Here is a 22332-nt window from a genome sequence, read left to right as displayed (position 1 = left end):
AAGTAAAACATTACCAAACATGATTAAAAACTCATCTGTTAAATGTCATATATGAGACCTGTACTATGAAGCCAGTTTAGCTGCTTAGCTGAGTCCTGCGGTCCATCACCATCAACCAATAACATGTCAGTGAAATAATGTCATATTATAGTATCATGGAGTGTCCGATAATACCCATTTGTATTAATTTAGTAGTGCTTTTCCCCTCTTACAAGCCAAAGTGCCTTAAATTTCACAAAAACTCTTGTGCTTTTAATAGTGTATGTTTCCTCACACACACATTCACGTAACTGCACATTATTCAGGCTTAACATCTTATTCCACTGGGCTATTTACTGGAATAGGTTAAAGATAACTGAGAAAGTGTGACTTGTTGTTACGCCAGATAAACAACCTAAATTAACAACAATCCTTCACAGAGTCATGTATTCACATCATGAAAACAATCACTTTTTATTATCAGATTCCAGTTACTCTTACATTTTTGTCCAACTCTCACAAAATCAAAATGTTAAAGTTTGCAGGCGGTTAAGGAGTCTGAGGCTGCTCGTTTGAAGCTGTGGTATGTTGTCTGTGGGACTCAGGCTCAGCAGGAAATACCTTGAACGATCCCGCTTCTTCACTTGAATTCTGGACCTCTTATTTGTTGAGGATCTCCAGAGCTCACTGCACCTTCATCCATCTCCTCCTCCATCCTATCAGCTAGTGGTTCGCGTTCCTGCTCCTTTTCGTCTGAGCTCGTGTCCTCCATGACAAACAGGTTCCTCATGGAGTCTGCCACTGCTTCTCTCAGCTCATCCTCTGACTCCTCAAAGTTCCTAATGAGAAAGAGTGGAAAAAATTAACACTTAATGACATGTAAGAGTTTAAAAACAAACACACATTGACCAAAATGTTTGATGTAATTAAGTAAGATTTGTGATGTTGCAGAATTCTGGGTGTGTGTACACTGCTGAGTAAAGATGGGTAGAGGCTTTTCGACTCGCTGCACATTGTGGCTCAACCTCTGTGTAGAAATGTGACTAAAAATATGAAGCATTGCAAAAATCATTGCTCAATGTAAAAAGTAACTTTGTTGTCTATAATACATTCATATCTTATATATCTGGTATTGTTCTATTCCCCCCTCTGAAATTCAGAGACATGTAAAGCTCCGCGCTGTTACATGACGAGCAACACTGACGAGCAATTTTTGGTGCATTTTTTCACTAAATTGTTCTGGAATTTATGACTAACGTGTCCAAAGTTATAGTTGACAATCTGATTCTCTTTCATTTAATCCTCTAATTCAGGGGTCCCCAATCCCAGTCCACGAGGGCCGGTGTCCCTGCAGGTTTTAGATCTCACCCTGGGTCAACACACCTGAATCACATGATTAGTTCATTACCAAGCAACTGGTCCATCAGCTGTGATGGATCAAGGACACATCTAAAACCTGCAGGGACACCGGCCCTCGTGGACTGGGATTGGGGACCCCTGCTCTAATTTCTGTACAATACTGTAATAAACTGATATCTGATAACTGTAACTCCATCTGGTTCAGCTCACTGTGGCAGCATGGAGTAAAAATACGCAGTATATTTAGAATGTGAACAGAAGGAAGTGTTGACTTACGTGTCATCATCATCTGACCTCGGCTCCAGACGCTCTTCATCCATCTCCACATCAGACTCCTCCTCTCCTTCACCATCCCTTTCCTCCACTTTGTCCGGGTTAATTTCCTCCTCTGTTCCGTCCTGCTGTGTCTCTAAATCTTTTTCACATTATAGACATTCCAGGACCACTGAGAACAGCACATTTCACCCTTTACACTGCTGGTTTCAACACCCATCAGATGTGAGTGTGTGATGTCTCACCTGTGGCCACTGAATCTAGAGTTGATGATGTGAGCTCAGCCTGAGCCAGAGCTCTCAGCAGGGTGTTAGGGGGCTCGTCAATCCACTGCCTACGACCTGCCACTTCCTCACCTTGTCCAATAGATCGACATTATTCAGAGAAGCAAAAACCGACTAATTGTAATAAACATTTTGAGCATCACCACCCAGCTGTTCTGTGGGTATGCTGCACCTTGTCCAGCCTCGACCGCCGTGTTGTAGACTGAGTTGATGTCCATGTTGCCGAGCGCGTTCAGCAAAGTCTGAGGAGTCCTGTTGCTCCACCCCCTCCTCCCCTGTAGCCAATCCTTGAGCTTCAGCTGTGCTCCTTCCTGGAAGGACAGAGTTCGATTCAGTGGATCCACTTCCTGCATGGAAAAGGAACGTAAGAGTGAGAAGAAGATTGGCAGTTAGAAAGATACTAAAGACTATATTTATTATATTTATATTTATTTAATTAATTAATTAATTGGCTTTGATTGATATCTTGTGTAATTTTATTATATAGTTCCTATGTACAGCACTTTGTGTCAGCTGTGGTTGTTTTAAAGTGCTTTATAAATAAAGGTGATGATGATGATGATGATATCTTCTGTCTCTCACCTGGTCATCCTGTTTTCTTCCTTCCTCTTCTTTCTCCTCCTCCTCCTCGTCTTCCCTTAGCTTTTCATTATCTAATCGGATCTCAAACATGATTCCCCTCTGTAGATGTCACAAACCCCCAAAAAGAGCAAAAGATACAGTAGTCTTCAGTGCTTCAGATGTGTCAACAACTTAAATGCCACTGTTGAATCTGGAAAGGTCTTCAATATTCAAATAGTTTGAATGCAGGTATACAAGTAGAATTACTGGACTAAACCTCTGCAGAATTGTTTTTGTTGGTATAAACTCACTTTGTCTTTGTGTTTTCTCTCCAAAGCTCTCATCTGGTCTCTGTTCTCCTCTCTGATCTGCCTCAGAGCTGCTTCAACATCCTGCAGAAACCAGACACAGAGAAAACTACAGTTATGAATTCTTCTGTAGAATGAATATTGTATCCCTAAATATGTGTGCAAACACTACAGTGATTGCTTTAAAAATAAAGCAGAATATACTGTCAGAGTATGGTTATAGGGTTGTAATAGTTCGTGAAGATAATACAGGTATATGCCATGCAGCCACAGGGTGTGATTTGCAAGGAGAATGGACCTTTAATCGATCTACAGTACAAACAACACTTTGTGCACTGGCAACGCTTTGATAGTTGAAATGATATTGCAAAGACGTGAACAATCTGGATTCTGTTCTGTTCCAACTTGTTGTTTCAGAGTCAAAACTATTACATTATTAATATAAAAAATTAAATAAAAAGATTTAGAGTGTCACATTTTACAGGACATTCAATACAAATATTTACAGTGGGTGTCCAACGCATGCCTGGTCATCTACATCAGCATTCCCTAAAAAGGTGAGATCTATAGTCTCGTATTTCATTCCATTGTATTCATTCAGTTATGCACGGTGTCTGTTGTCTCACATCCTGCAGTTACAAAGCCTTGATGTGAAGAAAGGCTACAGTTTGTTAGTTTGGCAGCTGATGGCGACGCTGCTGCGATGGGCTGTTAGAGAGGAACGGTCAGGACCAACCCTAACTTGACCATCATACACTGCATTCACAAGTTAGAGCCTGCAGTCCATGATGGTGCAGAACATGTTACAGAGATATTTTCACATATTTATGAAGTGTTTGTTGCTGGTCTGAATAAATGTAAAGCCTTGCCCCTTTTCCTCTCTGGAGGTTTGCATATATGAGTAAAAGAGGGGCACTGCACTGCAAATATCACGCTACAGGAAAGCAGAAAATTAACTGGCCTCTGAAAGAAATTAAATTAGCTTTAGAAAATTGCTTTATATTACTAAAATATCATCAATATGAAGAAAGTATTTGTGATTCCTATCCAGTAATCTATTTCACCAGTGCAGGTGCTGCTTCCTGGGGCTCTTTGTTGTCGACAGATGGTTCTATGTCCTTGGATTGCTCCAACACAAAGGTCTCGAGTTTGTGTTGTGGCCTGGCCTGAAACATGACAGGATGAAAATATGTTAATGCTCTTCATTATTGACTGAGAGTTGCTATTATGTGTATTTTCTGCAGAAGGTTGATTCAACCTTTGAAGTGACCCAAAGTGTAAAAGGGTAAGTTCAAGAGTTTGTACGTACCTCTGCTTCAGCTCTCATCCTCATCTGTTTCATCTCCAGGTGATATTGCTGTCTAATGAGATCGAGCTGACGCAGGTACTCCTGCAACCACACACACACTCTAAAAGCTACTAGAAAACATTCCTAGGAGAGTTTTTCTGCATTTCTTTATTTCTGTAAACACATTTTTGTCCTTCATTTAGATACTAAACATAACTGCTCACTTTAATGGCTGCTGTGTCTTGTGAGTGTGTCCCACCTGCTGACCCCCTTGTCTCTTGTCCAAAGGCATATGTTGGTGTTCAGGTTTGCCCACCTCCTGCTCTTGACCACCAGGCTTGCTGTTGCGCTCAGCTGTACATGGACGCAGACCCTGAACAACAGAAAAGCGAAGGCTAAAGGTAAAAGTGGCTAATCGTTGTGAAAACTGTGCCACTTTCATTTCTTACAGTATAGTCTTACAGGTAATAAACTCTACTGTGCATTAGTACAGTTTAATAGTGAACAGTTTTGATGTACTTGTGTTCCACTACACTAACCACAACACTACAGCTCCGCTTATAGTTAATACACTAATAGAAGAGTAGATATTCCAGCAACAGTGTGTGGAGGCACAGAGCTTAGTCCTACCAGCTGTTTCTCTGCTCTCAGCTTGTAGTCGTTGGCCTCCTGTCTTCTCTGCAGGTATTCATTTCGAGCGGCAGCCACACTGACAGAAGAAGATTAACTGTTACTTTAGTTCAATTCAATTGTATTTATATAGCGTAAAATCACTGAACAGGTGCTTAAAGGTATTTTATATTGAAGGTAAAGACCCTACATGGGTTACAGAGAAAACACCAACAACTAGATCACTGTCTTTGAGTAAGCCTTTGGCGACAGTGGGAAGGAAAACTCCCTTTTAACAGGAAGAACTAGGCTCAGGGCATCTATCATGACCTGTTGGGGTGAGAACAGGAAGACAGGGCAGGACCGTTCTTCTCCCTTGCAAAAAACTCTTATCTACTTGAAAGCTGAACAGCTGCTGACTGTTTTTATGAGTCGCTGCTATTTACATAAAGTGTGCTGCTAGGTCCTAGTATGAGTGCAGTTCCAAATTTATGGTCGTCTGGATGAAGGCTGGTCTAGTTTTGGAGACTTTTCCCTGATGCTAGGGAATCAGAGCTAACCAAGAAGATATTTTACCGTTTTATCCCATTTAAGTACTTAAAAAGAACCTTTAATGGCTGTATGTACAGCTGAAACAAATCATCCATTAATGAAGAGGAACTCAATTGACAGCTATGCTACTGTAATGATAGCTGGATGTACTTTCTATCCTATTGTTTTTATTGGTTGATTTAATTTAAAGTTTTTACAGAAACTGTTTCCTGAATAATTGTTAGCTACAGGTGTACTGATCTTTGGTCACTCACAGCTGATATGGTTCCACAGAACAAGGAGCAGCTTGGTCTTCACATTGCTCCTTTGGTCTTTCCACAGGAGGAAGAGGAAGAACATCCTCTTTGTTCCTCCTCTGAAAGGCATCCAACTGGGCGTGGTAATGCTGGTAATGGCTGACAGGCTGCTGACCATTAAACCTGTAATTAATATTACATATTATACATGCATGATAAACCATCATCATTAAGTGAAGCTAATGGTTGATTAACCAAACCTGAGATCTGTATCTGTATGAATGATAAGAAACATACAATAGAGGTATAAGAAAGTACATCCTTTCAATTCTAAGGTTTTACATATCAGGACATAACTTGATGAGCTCTGGAGACTTGATGATGATGATTTAAATCAAGCACATTTGATTAGCAGCACATGGCTGCTACTTACCCACTTAATTCCCTCTGCATCAGCTAAGGGTCTACTTTGTCATACACTGCTTCTGCATTTTGGCTTGATTTTTGTTAAATATATAATGACATGGTGTAATTTGTCTATGTTCAAATCCAGTCTGGGGACTTTCTGTGCAGAGGTTACATGCTTTCCCGTGTCTGTGTGGGTTTTCCCTGGGAACTCCGGCTTCTTCCCACAGTCTAAAAACATTCTTGGGTTTAGGCTAATTAGTGATGCTAAACTGGCCATACATGTGAATGTGAAAGTGAATGGTTGTCTGTCTCTCTGTATTAGCCCTGTGACAGACTGATGACCTGTCCAGGATGTACCCCAGCTCTCACTGTATGAAGCTGGGATGGGCTCCCCAGTACCCCAACCCAAACTTGAACTGGATAAGCAGAAAAAGGATAGATGGATGTAATATGTCATGTTCATATGAGGCTGCGGCTAGCTATTATAAGCTCTAATTTTTTTTTACAGATCATCTTGAAATAAGATGCACTTAAAGCTGGTCAGGTTACACAGCTGTAAACAGAAGTGTCAATATCAGGCGGGAATAGGACCAAAGGAGTTACTATGCGTTCACATCATTCTGAGCAAACCTTTGGATCCCTGGAAACTCTCTATTGGCTGCTAGTTGTGCTTCTCTACGTTGAGGAGGCTGCAATTACAAACAAATGCAGTATTAATACAACAGAAATACAAGAAAAACTAAAGAACTGTATTATACCGACTGAGCTGTGCTTCCATTGCTTTACTGCAGCTTTGTTAAAAGAACAAAGAATTCCAGTAAAGCAAAAATCATGCTTGGGTGATACGAGCTCTACTCCAAATCTGAAAAAGCACCTACTAGCTAAGTACAGCAGTTCCACACCACTGGAGGTACAGTAGTTAAAAATAAGCTAGCAAGTCAAGCAAGTCATTAACCGCTGAAACTTACAAAGTTACTTTTTTATGGTGGTAATCAGTGAAACTGTGGATATTGTTTCCATGTTATTACTTTATGGTGGGTGGGTGTGTAGGCTTTGAGAGGGACTTTCCAATCTGGTTTAGCAGGCACTCGCTTGTTGGCATTCCCCGGCCTCTCGGCTACTCTAGCCTTCTGAATCTTACCTGGAAAACATGAGAATCTTGAGTTAGAATAACAAGGAGTGGGCTGTTTTTTGCTGTCTGTGAGCACAGAGTCACACGCTGTGATTGTTGTTGATGGTCGCTGTCTCACAGATAAAGTTCACTTTTCTTGGTTTCTGTGTTTTTAATGTGTCACTTTCACACATGACATAAATGTAGGTTTATACGTGTATACAGTGGGGGGGGGGGGGGGGGGGGTTTACTGCTTTGACAGTGCATGCAGTTTTTCATGCACTGCTTTATCGATTAAAAGAAAAAGACTAAACCACTCACACAACAGGTAAAAATAATGTGCAAGTGTTGAGACAAATAAGTTAGGTAACCATTGTGAAGGAGAAAGTGAAAATAAACACCCCCTCAGTGATTTGTCCTTGGGCTGTGCGCTGATGTTATCAAAACACAATGTGAGCCAGGATGTAAGGTGATTACATTTAGTCCAATCAGGTTCCAGCTCTTCCCCAACAGTTACTGAGTGATACGAGCGGACAGGAGTTTCCCTGCAGCTTATCAGATGTGTTGAAGGACAGTCGTGGTGTGGGTAAGCTACCACTGGGTGTCACTACAGTATACACAATTGAAGACTCAGAACAGAACTGAAATTATTAAGAGATTCTCTTACTGCTCTTATACCTGAAGGCTCTGCTGATGTTTATCTAATACAACTCTTAGTGCTTGTACTATAAAAAGTAATGCAAAAAGTTTTGGAAAAAAACACTCCTGCATCATAGACAGTGACTGGAAAGACACCACAGGGAATTATGTTTGATATGTGCACACAGCATACAGAGGCATCCCTACAGCTATGCTTTATGTTCTTTAAATTATTTTGAAAGTAAATTAAAACATATAACCATCAATAAACACATCAGACTAACATCTGAAGCCCCTGAATTCGATCTGCACCATAACAACATGGTCCAAGTCATAATGAACTATCTTGAGCAACACAACAGAAAAAGAAGTACAAGCAGAAGTATTGCAGCAGATGGTCTGGGCTGTAAGGAGTCTTGACCTCAACATCATGGACACAGTCTAGGAATAGAATAGGCAGAAGATACTGACAGAACCTAAATCAGAAGGGGAAAAAAAATCAAAGCATGTTTTCCAGGAGATGTGTGAGGGAAAAAAGCTGCCTTCCAAGTAATTTAAAATTGTGTATTGTAAGTCCAGCTGCACCTGGTGTTTTTGCTGCTCCCCCTCTTGTTTTAACTGGTTGAGACCCCACAGCTTTGTTTCTATGCAACACGGTGTGGCTAAACTCCTCTTGCATCACCTGCTCACACACAAGAAATCACAAAAACAGAAGCAAACCTGCACATTCATATATGTATTTATCTGTCAGAGATTTTTATGACCAAGTCAATACCTGGAATTTACAAACATTTAAACTAACACACTATATCATTTTATGTAATGTGAGATCTGTTTGAATTCATGACCCGTGAAGTTCTGTCTGAAAAACAAAACAATTCCTGAAATCTGAATTATCTAAAATCTCAATTAATCTCAATTAATATTTAGTAATGTTTCAATCTGTTTGACAAATATATTGGGCACTGAAAAAATATTTTAAAATATTTATAACTAAGTAGTTGTTTAGTATTATGCCCATATAGTACTATTTTTTAAGAAATTTGTTTGCTGTGCTTGTATGATCTTGATTGATTGATTGATTGATTGATTGATTGGTTTATGTGTTTGATTTTGTTTCATGAATTAGTGACAGTGCTAATATTATCTTATTCCTAAACTATCTTTTTTATGTTGTAAACATGAACAATTTCCTTTTACTGAGACGATTTGATGACATCAATAATCTGTGAACCAATCCGATTGCAAACCTGAGTATCCAGGTGTTTGCTGATATGTTTCTCCAAAATAGGACGTCGGAGGACTGAAGTGACTGAGGGACGGTCTCGTGGGTTGACCTGAAAAAGAAAGAAAAAAAATGTTTGCTTTCATGTGTATGCACAATTAAAGTACAAACTCAGCGCTTCCTGGGAGATCCAAAGGTATTTTTTAGCAAAGACACACCATCTCGGTCTACCAATGCAGTCTCTTTCCTGTAGGAAGCATCCAGACTAGCTGCTCCAAAGTGACATCTTGGTCGCATGACCAAACCACTTCAGATATTAGCCCAAAGGAGCAGTTGTTCTACTCCCTGCTAATTACAGTCTGACTCATTACTAATTAAGTCTGAGTCAAAAGACCAGCTTCATGTTCATACTTGTTGGTTTTGCACACTTGTTTATCTAACTCATATCCACAGACCAAATGAAAAACCTGGAAGTGACATGAGAGTGTCTGACCTTAAAGAGCTGGGTGACCAGCAGGCGTAGGTCGTAGGAGTAGCGGCTGGGTACTGGGCTGTAGCGCCCCCTGCAGATTTTACTGACAAGCTGTCGCAAGCTGCTGGCCTCAAACTGCAGGAGACAAGTCGACACAGGCACACACAAATACCCCATGGGATATATATATGCAGCACACAGAGAGTTCATGTAAATGTCTCTACTTTGGACGACCAAAACAGATTCTGTGTCAGTTTCCTATTCGGTCTAATTCTGATTCTCTTACTGCACTCCTACACAGAGGCCAGCATTGGCGTAAGTGTTAGCATTAAGACAGCATTAGTGAAGCTGAGTGTGTGAAGCAGCTTTGGGTGTGCAGGGCGTTGGGCATCTTACTGGATGTTTTAGGGTACAGAGTTCATACAGGACACACCCCAGAGACCAGATATCCCTGCAGGAAGGACACACACACACACACACACACACACACACACACACACACACACACACACACACACACGGACCAAGGTTAGAAGGAAAGATTTCAAAAGCAATCGGACATTTTAACCACATCAACTTTCTAGTGAGACATAGACTTTATTACAAACCACTCTCACCTCAGTGTTGATTTTTGGGGGTTTTATTTACTAAAGTGTGTTTGCAAAGCATGTTAAATTATTATTTCTGATACACCTCACCTGTATAACTCAATATTTCCTTGTGAAACTTAAGTTTCCAGTCCGCTTGAGCTGAACAACACCACAATCTTAAGAGCACTGAAGCAGCTAATCAGAGCATAGCTGCCAATAGTAAAAATTCTTTTCAGGCATTTGCTTTCTTGGCTCAGAGCCAAGCGTGGGTGTGGGGTGTTTGTCCTCTCGCAGTTTGGTGGGACCTTTTAAGCGTTGAGAAGTTAAAGGCATTTCTGTCTTCTTCTGAAAGGACAGCTTAGGAGTTTGGAATTAGTTCATGTCAGTAGGGGTGTCAGCCATGAAAACTGTGTGTGTGTGTGTGTGTGTGTGTGTGTGTGTGTGTGTGTGTGTGTGTGTGTGTGTGTGTGTGTGTGTGTGTGTGTGTGTGTGTGAAAGAGGAAGGAACTTTGACCTCAGTTGTATCAAAATAAGACTGCAGAAGAGTGCAGCAAAAACACAAAAAAGAATGGAGGAAGGACGAATCATCAGCTTGAGATGTTGCATGTGTGAGTTTGCTTTTGGCAGGCCTGTATGTGTCTCTCTGTGTATGTGTTTCAACACATTGACACGAGTGAAGGTGCTGCAGCCTGAGCAGATCATGACTGGAAGATTACAGCACCGTGCTCTATTATTACACCCACAAAGCTAATCCACAGCCACAGGTTCTAGCAGGGAACCTCCTCATTCTGGCCTCAGCTATTTGTTTAAACCCTCCCACATCCAATCACAGCTTAGTCCCCAAAAACAAGGTGTAGCAGGGATTTCAAGATCACAATGATTTCACCAATGATTTCCTGGAACAAAAAAAGGTTTTAGGCTTCAGTGGCTGATTCCGTGTGATGCACGCTGCATACTTGTGTTGCGGTTTCCTCAAGATAAAGATGTCTTAAAAATAAAAGTCAATTTTTGAGACAGTAAATTTTAAAACAGAGCAATTTAAAAACTGTGTTCTTCGAAAACTGTGGGCCTTTAAGGATAATAGTTTTAAGGGTTAGAAGGATTTTTTACTTTCAAGAGACTGAAAAACATAGCAGAGGACTGCAGGGGACTGTACTATGAAGAAGGAAGTTTGTACTATGAGGTTTTCCTGTACTCCAAAACAACTCAAAAACCTGGGACCAAAACTAAGAAAGATGATAAAAACTACATTGTGACATACTGTTTCATACTACAACATTTAAAAAAGCAAATATTCACATATAAATTATCAGAAAATTCTTTTTATGTAGTTTCCTACATAAGCTGCTCCTAATAAACTTTACACTCTGGCTCCACTGCTAAAAAAGATCAAAGTTAATGACAGATCAATTTATTTGTGCAGACATTTAGATGTCTGGTTTCAGAGCTGAACACAACTGGAGCTTCAGCCCCACACATGTGAGGTACAAAACAAAAACACAGTTTTACCATATCTGCTCTATTTTTGTGCCCCTCCTTTAATTGGTTTGTATAACTTTTTCTTTAAACATTAAATTGTGGGCACAACAAGCCTCTGTAGCTTATCATGGAATAAAATAAATATCCAAAAAGAGGTTATATTATGGAGCTTACTGGTTGCACAGGTATAACAGAACAATCTGAACAGTATGATATATATATATCATACTGGCAACCACACATACATACGTCTTGTTGTTATAGGGCCGATTCTCACAGATCTCTGGGGAGAGGTAGTACGGTGTCCCAACACAGGTCCTGGCCAGCTCCATGGTACTACACAATGTACAGAAACAACACTATTAGGATAAATAAATTAACTGTAAATACAAGTTTATATGCATGCTATCAAAGAACATACACTAAATTACTAGTGGTCTCATAAAGCAATATGGGTGTTTTTCATACAAATGTTTTTTTAGTAAGGGCACTCAGTGAAAACAGTTGGTTGAGGCAAAGTCTTGAAGGAAGCATTTGTTTTTGTTTTTTTGGTCAGCCATGTAAGATGGAAGTCATCATTAGTGGTGACGAGAAACATTAAATATATGTTCTGGAGAAAAGCAAATGAAATGACTTTCTGGAAAAATGTAAACACAAACAAGACCAAACATAACTTTAAACTGAAGCTCCTTTTGTCAGTGAGTCAAAATGTAAGAACATGAAGCTATGAACCTAAGTGATCAGGAAAATATGTATCATAAGTTATCTAACTGGCTAATTAGATTGTAGAAAACTTGTTTCTCTTCTTTACAAAGACTAACACGTAAGTCTGGTGTTTATTTTTTAGCCATTTTCACCTGCTCACTGGTTATTTTCTCTTTTATGAATTGTTTTTATGGGAAAATCCCAGTAGATCATCAGATTTTGAGGTGCACCTAACAAAGTGGTTGGTGAGCGTATATTCACCAGTAATTGGGACACGGTGTTTAGACCAGTGTTTGTGTGAATGGGTGAATTTAGCATGTTGTATAGATTGTTTTGAGTACTCCAGGAGAGTAGAAAAGGGCCATATAAGAATAAGTCCATTTAGCGTACATTGCCTGCACTGAGATTGAAGAACTGGATTATCAGAGCAAACTCTGCTGTTAGAAAATAAATCATATGTAAATGCAAGTTTTGCAAAAGCTTTAATATAAGAGCTTTTAGCCTTCTCCCCTATCCGTCTAATGTGAACCATTACTTTAATTATCTGCTGTATTTTGTTACTGGGGAAAAAACGAAAAACACATTCGAGTTAATTGGCAACTAAGCTTAATGGACTGCCATTAAAGAAGCATGGTTTGCACAAGTAATAGCATTTTATAGGCTATTCTATATTGTGCTGGGAGCCAAACAGAGTGCTTTCAGCCCTGGGGTAATATGATGACATTTCCTGGTACCTGTTAGGATTCTGGCTGCTGCATTGTGAATGAGCTGAAGTCACCCTACTGATGATTTGGATAATCTGGCAAACAGAGCATTACAGTAATCTATCCTACTCGATATGAATGCATGGACCAATTTCTCAGAGTCAGTTTGAGACGATATTGATGCGATTATCAAAACTGAAACCCAGAATGACTGAAAGACTCCAGACTTGCTCACTGAGAGAGACAGAGTGGATAAATACGAAAGCATTTTCTGTCTCTGACTTTTTGGAAAAACAACAAATATTTCTGTTTTGTTTCTATCCAGCTCTAGAAAACTTTCCAGACATCAAGCAGTTAATGTCATCAGTGCAGCTCATTAGTTTGTGAATGGAGGTTAGTTCATCAGAGGAAAAGGATAAGCACAACTATGTGTCATCTGCATAAGAATGGGAGGATATCTTATGATTCTTCGTGATAGTATCAAGTAGGAGTACGTAAAGGTTAATCAGCAATGGACCAAGGACTGAGCCTTGAGGATCCATCCATCCATGCAATCAGGAACCTGACCTGGTAAACCCACTGTGTCATGAAGCCTTTGAATTAGAATGTCGTGGTGCTGAAAGCAGGAGTGAGTTCAGATAGAACTAAAACTCAGACTCTTTGTGAGCCATTATTGATGTTTATTGATGTTCTTTTTATTTTTTAACAGCCCTCTGTATCTTTAGCACCATTATTACATCCATACAATATTGATTGTAAATAAGGTTAGTACGTTGTTAAAGCAGGCCATACAAAAGGCGTCATACGTTTTTGTGCTCTGAGTGGATTTGAACCCTAATTGGTACTTATCATAAAGACTGTTAAATATATATTTACTCAGTTGTTTGTAAACAAATTTTCCAAATTTTGTGAAAGGGAAGAATAAAATATTAGAAAAGGGAAATTATGTCAATATTATTTTTCTTAAATAGTGGTGTGATTATTACATATTTTAGAGAAACAGGGAAGATGCCAGTATGTGGAGAACTATTGATACTGACTAAATGATTTGTAAAACATGAGCTACAAATTTGAATAGTTTCATGGGAATGGAGTCAAGGAACAAGGTGTAGGACTTGATGAATAATTGCTTCCTGATCTTTAAAATTTAAAGCTGAGAATATGAGGCATTGCTAGGTAAATTACTGTAACAGACTAAGATATTACCTATGATATCATGAACATTGCTCTTGTAGAAAGAAAGAAATTTGTCACATTTATTTATTGAAAGAAATTCAGTTGGTATGGTTTTGGAGAGATTAAGTAGTTTGTCAGTGGATGAATATAGAAAAGCAGTATTAAACTGGTTTTCAGTTCAGAGATGTAGAGTTGTCTGGCTAATTTAATTTTGTGTATCAGTAAAATATATTTTTATAGAATAAAAAATTAATTTGTAGTTTGTTTTTTTTTCTGTATTTTCTCTCAGCTCTCCTGCAAATCTATGAAAAACACCAGATAGTGATCTTGAAGTGAAGCTAAAGGATAAATGAATGTCAGTCGTACAAGTGGAAGCTGGCTGAACTCCTACAAAGCGTAAATCAAAACCTGCTGGTGGCTCTCATGAAAATCAGTCAAAGAATATTCTTCGGCATCAGGACTCATTCTCTGCGAGCCATGATTTTCTGCCCAAATGTTCATCAAACGTCCAATTGCTGAAACATTTTAAACATGTTTGCTATTTTCAGTCATGTCTAAAAATTATTGCATGCACAGACTGTTATTTACAGGACATGGATGTGTTTTTATCATTCTCTGCAAGCAGCCAAAAAAACTACAGACAGACCATTATTTCCACAGCCATTTGTTTACATGTCCGGGACGACGGTTTGTGGAATGATAATCAGTTGTTTGGAAGTCATCCATGTTTTACAGAGGGCTCAGCGACAGACAGCTGCACTGTCTGTGTGTGTGTGTGTGTGTGTGTGTGTGTGTGTGTGTGTGTGTGTGTGTGTGTGTGTGTGTGTGTGTGTGTGTGTGTGAAGATGACACTGACTTACTTATTCAACATTCTTGCGATTCCAAAGTCACCCAGCTTCGCTTTCATCCCTCCGTTGGTTAGGAAGATATTCTAGACCAGAGGGAGAGCAAGAATGAAAGGATGTCTGTGTTCAACAAGGATGGCACTAACATTGTGTGTGTGTGTGTGTGTAAACGGATAAGACTGATGATACTGATGATAGACAGTGATGGCCATGAGTAGTCTGTGGTCAGTTGTTTTGAGATATTCTTGGAGCTGGCATACAGCAAGGTCTTTGTTCAATGCAAAGCTGACCTCAGGACAGTTCAGCTGTACAATACTGTGCAATGATAACACTAGATAATTATAAAACTCAACCTCAGTCTCTGTGGGTAATGTTTACCACGTAAATGTCCAATAATGAATATAATGCATGATGTAAACTCTGCATTGTAAAGCTCAGGTAAAGTGATGGTACTTGTTCAGTTTGGTTCTGACAGGTGACTGTGATCACAATCCTTGTCTTTAAAAATGATAATCAGACTTACATTGGTTGTTGTCAGGACACAGACTACAGAAATAAATAACAGGTCTCGTGCATTTCTTTCACATCTTAGTCCAAAATCTATATGTAAATCATAAAAACATATAACTGTTCATGAGGAGGTGAATGCATGTGCAAGTTTGATCACTATTATTTGAAAAAAACACCATTACTATATAAGGCCACCTGTTTTGTGTAATTTGTTGAAAAGTTCAAAATAGTTTACAAATACTGAACACAGACAGAACAGCTTGTTTTGAATGAATTAGCTTTATATGTAATTGCAGGCTGTAGTGAAGCAGGTTAAATACTTGAGCTTTGATGTCTCTGTGGAGAATCTTCCGGTCATGGATGTGTTTGAGGCCCAGACAGATCTGAACAAACCAGTCGACGATCTAAGAAACATGCAACTGTTTTATTACTGTGACATTTTCATATGGATAGAGAGCAAATTACCACCTAATGAAGAATATAAATGAAAACCTCCACAATTAATGTTCCGATTAGGCATAACATTGTGACCACCTGCCTAATATTGTGTTGGTCCCCCTTTTGCTGCCAAAACAACTCAGCCTAACAACCCATCGAGGCATGAAGGTGTGCTGTGGTATCTGTCAGCAAGATGCCAACAACAGATCTTCTAATTGTTAAGTTGCAAGGTGAGGGCTCCTTGGATTGGACTTGTTTGTCCAGCACATCCAGATGTGCTGGACAAACTTTGATGCCTCACAGAGACATCAATGTCCAATTGGTTTGAGATCTGGGGAATTCCGAGGCCGAGTTAACATGTTAAAACCCTTTGTTGTGCTCCTCAAACCATTTCTGTAACCATTTTTGTTTTGTTGCACATTATCCTGCTGAAAAGGCCATCCGGGAGTACTGGTTCAATGGTGCGGTTGGTCTGCAATAATGCGTTGGTAGGTATCTCATATAAAAGTAACATCAACATGGATGACAGGACCCAACGTTTCCCAGCAAAACATTTCACAAAGCATAACACTGGTTTGCCTTCTTCCCATAGTGCATCCTATTGCCAGGTGTTCGCCCAGGTAAGTGAGTCACACACACCCGGGCAGCCACATGAGGTAAAAGAAAACATGATTTGTCCAGTGAGACCCCGTTCTTCCATTGCTTCATGGTTTAGTTCTAATGCTTACGTGCGTATTCCTGCCACTTTCGGTGGTGGGCAGGAGTCAGCACGGACACCCTGACTGGTCTGCAGCTATCCAGCCCCACACACAACAAACTGTGATGCTCTATGTATCTACAGTGGCTTGCAAAAGTATTCGGCCCCCTTGAACTTTTCCACATTTTGTCACATTACAGCCACAAACATGAATCAATTTTATTGGAATTCCACGTGAAAGACAAATACAAAGTGGTGCACACGTGAGAAGTGGAACGAAAATCATACATGATTCCAAACATTTTTTACAAATAAATAACTGCAAAGTGGGGTGTGCGTAATTATTCAGCCCCCTGAATCAATACTTTGTAGAAACACCTTTTGCTGCAATTACAGCTGCCAGTGTTTTAGGATATGTCTCTACCAGCTTTGCACATCTAGAGACTGAAATCTTTGCCCATTTTTCTTTGCAAAACAGCTCCAGCACAGTCAGATTAGATGGACAGCGTTTCTGAACAGCTGATCTTGCCACAGATTCTCGATTGGATTTAGATCTGGACTTTGACTGGGCCATTCTAACACATGGATATGTTGTTTTAAACCATTCCATTGTTGGCCTGGCTTTATGTTTAGGGTCGTTGTCCTGCTGGAAGGTGAACCTCCGCCCCAGTCTCAAGTCTTTTGCAGACTCCAAGAGGTTTTCTTCCAAGATTGCCTCGTATTTGGCTCCATCCATCTTCCCATGAACTCTGACCAGCTTCCCTGTCCCTGCTGAAGAGAAGCACCCCCAGAGCATGATGCTGCCAAACATAGCGTCTTGCATTTTGGCCAAAAAGTTCCATTTTGGTCTCATCTGACCAGAGCACCTTCTTCCACATGTTTGCTGTGTCCCCCACATGGCTTGTGGCAAACTGCAAATGGGACTTCTTATGGTTTTCTGTTAACAATGGCTTTCTTGTTGCCACTCTTCCATAAAGGCCAACTTTGTGCAGTGCACGGCTAATAGTTGTCCTATGGACAGATTCCCCACCTGAGCTGTAGATCTCTGCAGCTCGTCCAGAGTCACCATGGGCCTCTTGGCTGCAAACTCCTGTGAGTTTAGGTGGACGGCCTTGTCTTGGTAGGTTTACAGTTGTGCCATACTCCTTCCATTTCTGAATGATCACTTGAACAGTGCTCTGTGGGATGTTCAATGCTTGGGAAATCTTTTTGTAGCCTAAGCCTGCTTTAAATTTCTCAATAACTTTATCCCTGACCTGTCTGCTGTGTTCTTTGGACTTCATGGTGTTGTTGCTCCCAATATTCTCTTAGACAACCTCTGAGGCCGTCACAGAGCAGCTGTATTTGTACTGACATTAGATTACACACAGGTGCACTCTATTTAGTCATTAGGGATCAGGCAATGTCTATGGGCAACTGACTGCACTCAGACCAAAGGGGGCCGAATAATTATGCACACACCACTTTGCAGTTATTTATTTGTAAAAAAATGTTTGGAATCATGTATGATTTCGTTCCACTTCTCACGTGTGCACCACTTTGTGTTGGTCTTTCACGTGAAATTCCAATAAAATTGATTCATGTTTGTGGCTGTAATGTGACAAAATGTGGGAAAGTTCAAGGGGGCCAAATACTTTTGCAAGCCACTGTATGTAACCAGCATTAACATTAAGCAATCTGAGCTACAGTAGCTTGTCTGCTGGATTGGACCACACAGCCCAGCCTTCGCTCTTCACACGCATCCATAACCTTGTAGCTGGTTCACCACTGTCCCTTCCTTGAACCACTGTTGATTAGGTACTGACCACTGCAGACCAGGAACACCCCACAAGAGCTGCAGTTTTGAAGATGCTCTAACCCAGTCATCTAGCCATCACAATTTTTCTCCAAACCTTACACCTTGAGGGCTCTTGCTCCCTAATATATCCCAGCCACTAACAGGTGTCATGATGAAGAGATAATCAGTCTTATTCACTTCACCTCTCAGTGGTCATAATGTTATGTCTGATTGATGTGTGTTTGTACTGTTATTTCTTGCGTGCAGTAATAACAGAGACTGAATGTCCTTCAGTGTGTTTGTGAACATATTTCAGTGCAAAACTATCACAGTGAGGAAAATCTGATCAGCCTTTATCAAATAGCTAAGGCCAGGGTGAGGTATACCTGCTCCTCAGTGAAAGGAACTCCTCTCTGTATGTTGATTTTCTTCATCAGATCTCCTCCGTCACAGTACTCCATCACTATATAAAGGCTGCCTCTCTCTATACAGACATCCAGAAAACACTTTAACACTGATATAAACTGATACATTACATCTTCTACTCTGAAGCCCACACATACCTTGAAAGGACCGGATGAAGGTGACAATGTTTGGATGTTTCATCTTTGACAGCAACGTCACCTCTTTATTGGATGATTCCTTTTCCTTTGCTGACATCTGAGCAGCAAAACACACAAAAATAAAAGGAGTAATGTGTTCTTGGGAAAAATACTTCTAAATAAGCACTAAATATAGTTTAGAATTGATCACTTGAGCTCTAATGGTTTTATCTGGGCTGCAACTAACCATTCATCATCAGTGCTTTTCAATGTAAGTATATTATTTACTGAAGTTACTCTTGTAACAAATAACACTTAAGCAACACGATTTTTAGCTGAGAGATGTAGAATGTCTCAAGGGCTGTAGTGACATACAAAAGACATAATCTAATGTACACAGTGAGAAAGACAGCTTATTTAAGACTTGTCTTAGTCTATACTGACTGCAGAATATGAGTTGTTTTACCATAACCTGATTCTACTTCAAATTAAGCTGGTGCCTGTATATTAGATAAGCTTAGTTTGTGCTTGAAGCATACATTACAAAGCTGAGACACTACAAAGCTGCTTGAATGCATGTGTAAGTCACAGAGAGCAATATAGTGTGATCGTTTTCCTGATCCCAGGCAGCACTGCAGGTAGTGAAACTGAGCTATGCTGCTGTACCTTCCTGAGGCTGATCTCTTTGACCACACACTGTGTGTTTCCACCTCCCCCTTTGTCTTTGACCAGGAAGGCTTTTCCAAATGCACCCTGCCCAATCTGTCTGATAACCTCATAGTCGTTCATTGCCCCTGGAAGACAATATGAGGGGCAAACAGTTTAGCTGATGAAACACAAACTCACTGAGACTGAGTAATAATGGAAAAAAAAAAAGTAAAATAGTAAACTTTTTGTTCTCATTTTAAAAATTAATGAAAATGTTAAAACGGTGGTAAAACAAAATAAAATAAATGCGTGTAAGCTATTTGCCTATGCCCTCGCCTTAAAAAAAAACGAATCAGTATTATTAACCCTTTCATGCATGAATTATGGCAACCTCAATCAGGATTTTTTCTTTTGAAAGTATTTTTATTCATCTTTAGGGCATGAAAAAAGATTTTTGAACTTCATTTTTTTAAAACATGTACTATTCAAAGAGTTTTTTACATGTCCACGTAGGTGGAAACCTTGCTGACCAGTGGGTGGCAGGGTATGGAGCGACACATCAGTGTCCAATGTAGTGGTTTATGTGCAAGTATACCATCAACACTGACACAAATACAAGAAAACAGACTTTGAATAGCTGTCCACTGTTGTGACCACTATGCGTGACAGGGTTAAACAATTTGGAATAAGTTTAAACAACTATTAACGCCTTCATTTTTCTTAATTATTAAGTCGCCGTCGAACACAGACGGAACTAAGGCCGTTGCCATGGAGACTGAAACACAGTCTACTAGCATTCAATTTAGCACGTTTAACACAAGTTCACCAAAGAGGAGGACAGTGCTCACTTTTTCTCTCTTATAGCGACACAGAAGCTCTGCACTTACCCTTTCAAAAGTAGCAAAAGCAGAAGTCACATTGCGAAAGAAAACGGCTGCAAATTACTTATAAAGTCATTAGAGGAAGCGCTTGTCTTCAGAAGTGTTGAATTACGGTAAGCGCGAAAGGAAACCACGCAGAATGCTGGGAGTAGTAGTTTTTGTAGGCGAGTTCGCCATTAGCTTTCGTCTTTATATTTCCCAAGCTGCTCAGCAGTTTCATTTTGTAGTGTTGTGTTACAGCACCTATTATTCATTAATTCATTCGTTCATTTTTATTTGCGCAGTAAACTACTTAAACTGCAACACATTTGGGCCATAAGGGGATTTCTTATTATTATGTTAATGTCAATTATTATTATATAAAAGGTTACCTGTTAAATGTATTTGTTTATAATTTCGTTTAAGTCTAACTTTCAACAGGTTATCTATTAAAATGTTCAAAGCAGCTGTTGCATGTCACTTCCTGTACACTCTAATTACGCCTGTTGCAGTACCCGACCTAGACTCGGTTTTATTTTTACACATAAACAGGACACGGACACAGGAAGATTATTTTCTATTGTTTGCTTTATATTACTTTCGATTACTTGCTGGTATACCTGCATTGTAATGTTATCTAAAAATCTTATGTTTACCTGTATAATTTTGGATGTTTTTTTAAGATAAGAACATTTATTTATACTACGTTTGCGTAGTTATTAAAAATGTTTCAGTAAATAGATGTAGTGGACTGGGTGTCTGCCACTTGGGATCAGAGCCAAAGGCGGATCATGTTTCTCTTGTCAGATTTTAGCATTCACACCCCAGATTGATATTCCAGGCAGCCATCATGTCTGTAGTTATTCATGGTGCGTGTTGCTCCGTCTGAAAAAAGGTGATGTAATCCTCTGAATAGCTCCAATATAAAATGGATCCTCACATCTTCAGTTATGAACGGGGTATTAGGTAATCATATCTCCAATTGTAATGACGGCAAAAACAAACTGATAGACGTGTTCAGGATAGATGCTAGACCTTTGGAAAAATGTGTATTTGTGAATAAATGTGAAATGCAGCAAATGTAAAATACAAATCTCTATATGTACTGTAAAAAGCAAAAATCCCCCAAAAAATTATATATTATTGAAAAAAAAAAAAAGTAGGAACTTTGGTTGTTTAACTATTACTTATTACTCTGGTGTAGTGAGAATAGTTATAGGGGATGTCTTTACCAGTAGGAACAAAACTTATACCCCCCTTTTACATTTCTGAAAGCTGGCCAGTGGGTCTTAATTGAGTTTTTTCAGGGCCAATTCTTGCCCCTGGGCCTTATGTTTGACACCCCTGATGTAGACCCACAAACAGCCTGTAGGCTCCTGTTTGAGGGCCTCAGGCTGGCACAGGTTGGTAAGAGGAAAGCAGCTCTAAAAGACCTAAACTGAATCAGTACAAGCAGGCACAAGTTGAAATTAGCAAACATGAGTGAAACAATAATGAAGGTTTAACACGTAAAACAGACATCAAAGAAATCTAATAGTTTTTCAGTCCAGTATTTAGAGCAGATGTAACTGTACGAACCTCAGCTTTTATGACCTGTCTGCAAACACCTCCCTGCTCCATCAAGGTGACTTTCCATCCACTGCTTTCCCCATGAGCCCCCTGGGTTAGGGCTCTCTTGATTAGTGCTTTAATCATAGACAAATTTCCACCAGGATCCTATGACACACAGGCAGAGAGCCCACTGTGACAGCTGATCTATGTTAGTTCACTGAGGTAACGACTGCATGTGATGACACCGCTGTAAACAGCATGGCCACTGACACTGTCAGTCACATTCTTTATCATGAGTTATGATCTGTATGATGAAAACAAACTGTGTGGTGAACAGTACACTGACTGAAGAAATAATCTGACCTTTCATTAAAGTCAAAGAACCCATAAAAGATGTAGCGCTGATGCACCAGTGTGGCCCACAGTGGGCTGCCACAAACGATTACTTTTGTGATTAGTCGACTAATCAGGTCATGCATCCATTGGACGTAAAACGTACAGCTTAT

At 39.8% G+C, this 22332-nt stretch overlaps 1 protein-coding gene across 4 annotated transcripts; it reads right to left on the bottom strand.

Annotated features, from left to right (window-relative positions):
* Positions 1-428: 428 nt before the first annotated feature.
* Positions 429-22226, bottom strand: nek5 (NIMA related kinase 5). Of its 4 annotated transcripts, none has more exons than XM_026144983.1 (24): positions 21854-22226; positions 19434-19561; positions 18789-18885; positions 18612-18709; positions 15634-15717; positions 14819-14889; positions 11623-11709; positions 9701-9755; positions 9326-9439; positions 8858-8944; positions 8193-8289; positions 6886-6998; positions 6488-6546; positions 5468-5632; positions 4683-4761; positions 4312-4425; positions 4074-4154; positions 3829-3930; positions 2768-2848; positions 2478-2576; positions 2068-2242; positions 1857-1967; positions 1615-1753; positions 429-818 (listed from the first exon to the last, which is right to left on the bottom strand). In XM_026144983.1, exons 2-24 carry the CDS (start codon positions 19554-19556, stop codon positions 620-622), a joined length of 2430 nt encoding a protein of 809 aa, XP_026000768.1. In that variant the 5' UTR covers positions 19557-19561; positions 21854-22226; the 3' UTR covers positions 429-619. The 4 variants fall into 4 exon arrangements, with proteins under 4 accessions (XP_026000768.1, XP_026000767.1, XP_026000769.1 ...); XM_026144982.1 differs by lacking the exon at positions 21854-22226 and adding an exon at positions 20303-20450; XM_026144984.1 differs by lacking the exons at positions 19434-19561; positions 21854-22226 and adding an exon at positions 20303-20449.
* Positions 22227-22332: the final 106 nt, after the last annotated feature.

Source organism: Astatotilapia calliptera, chromosome 16 (genome assembly GCF_900246225.1).
Source record: "Astatotilapia calliptera chromosome 16, fAstCal1.2, whole genome shotgun sequence".
Taxonomy (NCBI): Eukaryota; Metazoa; Chordata; class Actinopteri; order Cichliformes; family Cichlidae; genus Astatotilapia; species Astatotilapia calliptera.
This window is presented reverse-complemented; position numbering and strand designations above follow the sequence as displayed.

What these genes read in the sequence shown, in the direction of transcription:
- nek5 (XM_026144983.1), bottom strand. Translation starts at nt 19,556, where the DNA reads ATGAACGACTATGAGGTTATCAGACAGATTGGGCAGGGTGCATTTGGA. An exon ending in CTTCATCCGGTCCTTTCAAG is followed by an intron (nt 18,710 to 18,788) that starts GTATGTGTGGGC and finishes ATGTCTGTATAG; the next exon opens with AGAGAGGCAGCCTTTATATA. An exon ending in TTCCTTTCACTGAGGAGCAG is followed by an intron (nt 15,718 to 18,611) that starts GTATACCTCACC and finishes CATGTTTCTTAG; the next exon opens with ATCGTCGACTGGTTTGTTCA.